At 36.7% G+C, this 8,220-nt stretch overlaps 1 protein-coding gene across 1 annotated transcript in view; it reads left to right on the forward strand.

Moving 5' to 3' along the window:
* The window catches only part of LOC128878000 (BMP-binding endothelial regulator protein), a 36,386-nt gene extending 33,974 nt beyond the window's left edge, over nucleotides 1-2,412 (forward strand). Inside the window, exon 11 of the mRNA XM_054125741.1 lies at nucleotides 291-2,412. Coding sequence (XP_053981716.1) covers nucleotides 291-546 — 256 coding nt within the window. The 3' untranslated portion in view covers nucleotides 547-2,412. The remainder of the gene's footprint in view (nucleotides 1-290) is intronic.
* Nucleotides 2,413-8,220: the final 5,808 nt, after the last annotated feature.

The raw sequence follows: 8,220 nt of genomic DNA on the forward strand, positions 1-8,220 counted from the left end.
ATATTCGCTTGGCAGTCAACGTGTTAAAACAAAGTATCGACGGCGATACGTAGGAGTGAAACACTTCGGAGAACGCCGATTCAATTTTGAACAAAGAACAATAAGTTCATTCTTCGTTAAGCGTATTGATAATTCAACAGTAAAAAAATCAACGAAATCTCAAATATTATTCGCGACCGCGTATAATATATATTTGCCTTCATCGAAGAAAAGTGAACTCTAGGACTGATCTTTCTTTCTCCGAACGGTACGGCCGCTAACGAGAAACGCGATTCGTCGCGATGACGCAGGTTGTGCAATCGGCTGAGGTCGCAGATCTTCGACGCGTGCCACAAGAAGGTGAACCCTACCATGTACTACAAGGCTTGCCTGCAGGACATGTGCGAGTGCCCCAGCGAGAACTGCTACTGCGAGTCGTTCACCGCGTACGCGCATGAGTGCAAGAGGCTGGGCATTCAGCTTCCTCACTGGCGGAAATCGACCAGGTGTCGAACCGGTTGGGACCAGTCACTGGGATCGCCAGCGATCGGCCCGCGTTACCCCTGATCGGTTCGAGTTCGAATCAGCCGACGAGGATCGCGTAAACCGATTCTTGTTTCGTGTTCGTCCAGTCGCGTCGACGCGTCGTGCTCGCGCCCCGTCTACGGACAAAACTCGCCTCGACGTCGACGACGTTCCTCGTGTCGCGGAACGACGTCCTCTGCCACCAGAGATGGGCAAAATTCGAAATTATGGTACGAGGACTGCTCGACTCGGAAAATTACCATTTTTCGGGAATTACAAGTTCTTCGTTCGATTTAAGCGATAGGGTACAACACTTTATCTACCAGGAGCCTACTTTAAGGGGGTATCCTGAATTAGGAGGTCTAAAAAAAGCGGTTTTTCGTGAATTTTTTTAGAATGGAAAAAAACAATTAATTCTATTGTGAATTTTTATCCTATTTTTATACGTATCTGAATAGTCTGTACAAAATTTTCCAACAAGAAATATTCGAATTGAGTCGACCGTGACGCACATTTGTAGAGCACCTTCACAATTAAAGCCTCCTATCGGCGGGAAAGATGCGGGTCGTAAGTTTGATTTGTCACAAAAAAAACCAAAACAAATTTTCATTTTCATACATTTTTCTTCTATGTGAACTAAGAAACTTCATACAAAAGAAATTTTAAACAACTTTTTTATCAAGTTAAAGTGACTTTTTTCAACCAAAGAACTCGTTCTTTTTTTTCAAACATGCAGTAACTTCACATTTCACCATTTTTGCGGGTTTTTCTTAGCTCGCGTAGAAGAAAAATGTATGAAAATGAAAATTTCTTTTGGTTTTTTTTTTTAGTCAAACCAAAATTACGACCTGCATCTTTCTCGCCGATAGGAGGTTTTAATTGTGTATATTTGTGAATATTTCTTGTTCAAAAAATTTGTACAGACTACCCAAATATGTATAAAAATATGATAAAAAGTTCGGATAGAATTAATTGTTTTTTTTCCATCTTAAAGAAATTCACGAAGAACGGCTTTTTTTTAGACCTTCTAATTCAGGATACCCCCTTCATTCCATCGTCTACTTACAAGGACCTATTAACTGTGATGTTGGCTGTCTACTTAAGATGCTTAATTTGAGGAAAGGCCTTTCGATATGCCTAGTAATAGCACGTAAAAATTAATATCGGCCTAGATAACATCGATCTATACTAATGTAAAAAATCCTTTTCTAGGTTGTAGTCTTTTTCTACATAGGCCAGTAGTTAAAGTGTTAATTTAGAAATAACCAAAAAGTCGGGGATTATTGAGTTTTACGGTAAAATCTTAAATTCTTATCCAGACGGAAATATCGAATAACCAAGGGGGGATAAACAAACTTTTTAACTCTTACTCGCTGAATCGCAAATCTGCTATATTGAGAAAATCAATTTCCAACCTTTTTTATACGCTGGGATATACAATCAGTCCTACAAATATTCGTCTGTTGATGAAATTTGGTAAAATCAAATGGTAGGTGTGATGTGTTCAAATAAATTTTTCATTATAAATATGTACATGTGTAAAGTTTATTTATGTATATATTTATAATGAATTTATTTGGAAACATCGGACTTACCATTTGATTTAGACAAATTTCTTCAGTAGACATAAAGGGTACGAATACTTTTGATGCTCGTGACTTTCTATGTCTTACTAGAGTCAAAAGAATTGAAAAGTCTACTAGTAATTGTAAAATCTTCCACCATCTAACTGGAGTTTTTGTTTTAAGGGGTTAGTCGCAGTCAGGAAAATGGAAACGGACAGTTTCTTGTGTGTTTTTTTTTTAAGATATTAAATAATAATTTTTATTAATGAAATATAAACATATTACAAAGTATGTTTTAAAGAACTACGAAAGAATTTTCGTTTTAAAAAAAGGTTAATTCATTTCGTCACTTGGTTTGCGATGAACAAGATTTCTTCAAACTGGTGCACCTGAAAACAAAACTAAAGGTAGATTTAGAAAATATATTAGACTAACGGGTCCCTGATCGAAGAATTTTTTATTTTCTTATATACTTTTTTTTTACCCTGTATTGGATCGTTTAATTTTAGTGAAAAAAATGAAAATCAACTTCAAATGTACGCCATCTTGTTTTAAATTAATTTTTTCCAAAATCCTTCGATCAGGGACCCGCTAGACTAATCTATTTTCGAAATCTACCTTTGTTTTTGTTTTCAGGTAATCCAGTGTAGAGAAATCTTGCTCACCGCAAACCTATGTTTTTTAGTTCTTTAAAACATGCTTTATAATATACTTAATTGTTACTTATGCAAATTATTATTTAATAACTAAACAAAAAAAATCACAAAGAAATGTCGTTTTCCCTCTTCCTGACTGCGACTAACCCCTTAATTCGACGAGCAACGCGTAAGAAATCGTTTATCTTTCATTCGTTGTGGACATTTTCATCCGAGTAAGAAATTTGCCCATCTCTTCTCTTTCGCTCCCGGAGAACGAACCGAACGCGGGGGACTGCTCGACGAAAATCTACTAGTCACCGTTTCTACCGTGAACACGCGCGTCGACCGAGAGTTTCCACGCGTGTCGACCTAGAATTTCCACGCATACACGACGCTTTAACCACGACGCCCACGGAAGCTGCGCGTCGTCGCAAATTCTCCGCGCGATCCTCTTCGACGCTCGAATGGTTCCGGAGCACCGTGCAGTATTTCGGCCGATGAGCAGGCTCGCGGCATAGCATCTACGTCCCAGAGTAATCGCGCGCTCAATCGAACGCGCAACGATCGACCTTTCCTCCTTATAGGTTTAAGCGAACCTTTTCCAGCACGTTCTTTCGCGTGTGTAGATAGATATATAGGTGTACGTACAAGATGTCCCAACAAAGACAGGCTATTCGCAGTTATCGTCGTTTATACGGAACAATTTTTCTAAAATATACACCGTGGTTCATCAGAAATTTCCACCTCTCGGTTTATGGTGAATATTATTACGAATAGCAAACATTTGTGTAGACTACTTTGAATGGTTTCAAGTCGGACTTATTCTGATGTTATTGGTTTTTTTGTCGGTGAACGCGTGGAGGACTTATGAAAGTCAATAACGTGGTTTTAAACGGAGTCATATACAGTGGGTGTAGAATGTATTCGTACACCGATTAATTTCCCAAAAAACTGTTGCGTGAAATTGTAGTTTCTTAACTTCTTTTTTTATAATCAATGATATTTTACGTATTCACGGAAGTCTCTAAGATAGATATAGTCCAAACAACATTTACTAGTCAATATAATTTGTGATGTTAACAAAAAAATGTGAAAAGTGGATAAAAGTATAGAAGCAATAAGTATTTGTACGATTCTTATGACGAACCATTTATAGTAGAGTTTGTAACGTAAACACATTAGTTTATTGGTCCGTACGAATTAGAGAACATCAAATTTCCTATAAAGTACTTGTAAAAATGGCTCTAATAGAGGAATGGAAAAAGATCCCACTTCGAATACCTAATAATTTAAGGAAGTATTATATACTTGTAAATTAATGTAAATTTCTTTTTTTTTCTTAACGAAGTTTTAAAAATTAAACAGTCGTGCGAATACTTATTGCTTCAACGTTTCTATCGATTAATTGGTTTTTTTCTTGTTAATTTCGCAACTTACATAAATAGCTATTTTTATTTTGTAATCTATCTATTCTAGATATTTCCGAGAATATGTAGAACGTCATTGTTTATAAAAAGTAAATTAATCAATTACAATTTTACATAGTTTTTTTGGAAATTGATCGGTGTACGAATACTTTCTACATCCACTGTATTTTCGATTACACCGATCGATGTAGCTTAATGTTCTCTAAAAAAAATGTTTTGACTTGTTTGTGTCCAAAAATCATTAGTTTAAACATTATACATTAAAAACTAATAACATCGGAAGATGTCCCATTTGAAACCATTGAAACCTGTCTAGAAATTAGAATCCGTGCCCTCCATTAGTTTAATCTGTTCGTTGCGCAAATTAGAGGAAAATTTCGTTTTAGAATAATTACAAAATTGCATAAAGGCAAGATTATTTTTAAACCTAGCCTCGATTTTATTTGGCAGTATCACGAACTCTACAGGGCATCATCTGTGCGTATCACAGAATTGCAAACGACGCTTTTGCTTATCAACGGGACGTCAAAAATTGTATATACATATATAGACAGACGGGACTCGCCAGAGCGGCTAACCAAGTAACGCGGCGTCTTTTATTCAAGATTACTATAACACTCTCTCCCCCTTTTATAACGCGCACATGCAATTCCGTGTCCTTCGCTTCACCTTTCTCGTGATACCTTTTTCTATTCTCATCGTTTACCTGCGTTTCTTCTACACTTGCTATATTTTATCTTATCTATCGAAACTAGGGTTGCAACTGGAGAAAATTTGAAGAAGGGGCATAAAAGAAAACTCCCACTGTTGTTTTACGTATTTCTCTAATATGTACGTAGAGTCATGACAGTATCAGTTATGGTGAGAATTTGATGTTTTTTATTCTACGGAAATAATACAAGTGGAAAGTGACTATATAAACCATTATCCCGAATGTATTTTTGTAGATTATCGAAAAACTGAAATGTTTCTATTAACCAAGACCCGTTTGAATTTAATATATTTATATGAGACTGTTTCCCTTAATATTAGTATATGAAAAGTTATTTCAGGTGGTAATAGTTATTCACTCACTCTATACAGGGTGTCCCAAAAATGTTGGAGGTCCTTGAAAGGGGTGGTTCGGGAGGTGATTTGAAACAACTTTTTCCTTAGCGAAAATTTTGTACGAGGCTTCGTTAAGGAGATATTAACAGAAAACACCGACCAATCAGAGCGCCCGTATACCGCTGGAGCGTAGGCTTACGCGCTAAGCGGCCGCGCTCATTCGCTACCGCGGCCGCTCCAACGGTATACGCGCGCTCTGATTGGTCAGTGTTTTCCGTTAATATCTTCATAACGAAGCCTCCGACAACATTTTCGCTAAGGAAAAAGTTGTTTCAAATCACCTCCCGAATCACCCCATTTAATATGTTACAACATTTTTGGGACACCCTGTATACAATCAGTCCCATAAGTATTTGAAGCCTCTATGTCTACTGAAAAAATTTGTCTACGTTAAGTCGCAAATTTGATATTTTCAAATAAATGTTTCATTATAAATATGTACATGAATCAATTTCACACATGTACGTATTTATAATGAAACATTTATTTGGAAACATCAAAGCATCATTTAATTTAGATTTTCTTCAATAGACATAATGGTTACGAATATCTTCTAGGACTGATCGTATATGAATATTAATATTAGTTATAGACGAATAGGTTCTAATTTTCTCATCTAATATTTTCTACTTCTCTACTTTTATTCTACTTAAATAATAAAAAAACGCGAAATTCTCACCATAATTTATTTTATCATGACTCTCAAATATATCACGAATTTATCTGAAAATTACATATAGCATCCTTTGTCAGCCTAAAGACCTAAAAGAGGATACAGAGAGCTGAGAAAATTGTTGTCATTTCGAACAAAGGACAGTTGGTAATCCTAATTAAAACTGTACATAGCTCGAGTATACGGCGCGCGCGTACATGTACGCATCTATGTATGTAGTTACGCGTATACACGCATGTGTATTGTATATCGATATAACCATCAAACGTTTCGCGAGGAAATCGCAAATATACCGGATAGTCCAAAGCCTTAGCCAATTTTTATCGACTATAGTATAGAGGTACTCTGGTACAAACCGAATACGAACGAAATAAATGACTTATATTCGTAAAAAAAATGCGTGACATATTCGTGGAAACCTTTCGTGGAAGAAGAAAAGAAAGAAAGCACTACGTATATTAAGTTGGCGTAGCCATTTCAAAAGGCCAATGCCAAATTAACACGATATTTTTTTGCTATTTATTTGCCAATTATTTGCCAAAGAATTAATTCTTTTTGCTCCAGCCGTTTTCGACAAACAATGGTTACGCTAGCGTAATATTAAGCTACCGTAGCCACTTATGTATCTCTGTACCTACCAGGGATATCAATTCAATTCTTGATCGGCGATCAGTCGATGAACCTGCTCCCCGTTCCTTCGAGCCAATGGTGTATTCCCCATACCGATGCCTGTACGTCTTTTCGCCGATATAAAAGAAAAGACACGACATCCGTCATCGAATATTTGTCTTTTCTGTTTACGGAACATTCACTATTCTGTTTATCGCGAATATTCGACAGTTTTCTCGATATTTCACGGTTTTTTCGGTCTTCGACGTACAACGTGGCTCTAAACACACTTGCAACGAAGCTACTGTGGAAATTCGCGCGAGAAACGTCGGTCGGTCCATACCACGTTCCGTAGAAATTACTCGAAGCTTCTCAATTTAATCTGTCTAGGTAGCTAACCAATACCTGTCACTCGTCGTGTTTCATTATTTCGTATTATTTATTTTTTTCGCGTTTATCTATATAATATGCTTGTGTACTTAAGCGTATTTAAGAAAAGTTTCGCAAGTTTGTAATAAATGGTACGAATAACGTGGGACCAGCGGAACGCGGATCGGAACGGTTCGTAAGTCGGAACGGTTCGTAAGTGTTCGTTGTCTGATATTCGTACTAAACACGCGATTATGAAAATGTTTGACACTTTATTCGCGATTGATCAATCACTCGCGACAAGATTACAACGACGATGATCTCCGTGTACCGTTTTGACGTAAAATCGCGATTAAAAACTGTTAAACATACAAAAGATCTGACGCGCGTTTCAATTTCGTTGAAACTTCCAATGTGGCGACACGTTCGCGAGTGACGACTACCGCCAGAGGGCTGCAAATCGTACCCACGATTGCTGTTTGTCGAGACGTATCGATTGCAGATTCCTCTTTACAGGTAAATTGATATTTCTATTAGATCTCTCCCACGAGGAATGCATTAATAGATTTCTGAACGAAATGCAGTTCTTTTTCTTAGCTTGTGATTGTATATTAAATTTAATATGAAATTTAGAAACTTGGAGGACTGACCAATGCGCCACCTTGCCGTTGCATGTGTGAACTAGTAAGACTTTGGCAAACGTGCAGGTACGTATCAACCTAATACCAATTCCAAGACTCATTCGAAATAGCAATCGAAGACTATTATTAGAAGGTTATATTGGAATAAATGAACTAACTCTAATTGAAAGAATTTAGAATCATAATTCGTACCTAAGCATCATTGCACGCTTAGCGACTCGCCGCCAAATTCAGATCGTCATTCGCATTCAGACGCAAGGACACTAACAAAGATTCTCATGACACGATTCGAAACTTTTATTACGACATTATAAATGCACAAAAACATCTTAAAAATATGGGTGTACGTGTAAACGTGTATAATCATGCGACGTGTAATCGAGAGAACAACAGAGTTGGTTACAGCTTCGAGAATGAACGGAGCTACGCGGATTATATTCGCTAGATTTCGAATATCCTGGATGTTTCTTTTTATTCATTATTAGTATGATATTTTTATTTTTTTTTTTTTTTTTAATTATTGTACAGTTGATACTGCCCGCAGGGTTCGGATGCAAGGTGTCCTCTTGAGTAAATATTCTGTTGTTGTATTCAAATTAATCATCTGATACAGACAAAATACAGTAATACATTGAAATTTGAATCAGTAATTTGAGCAGCTTACATGAAACTCCTTTAAAAATATTC

This window comes from Hylaeus volcanicus, chromosome 6 (genome assembly GCF_026283585.1).
Source record: "Hylaeus volcanicus isolate JK05 chromosome 6, UHH_iyHylVolc1.0_haploid, whole genome shotgun sequence".
NCBI lineage: Eukaryota > Metazoa > Arthropoda > Insecta > Hymenoptera > Colletidae > Hylaeus > Hylaeus volcanicus.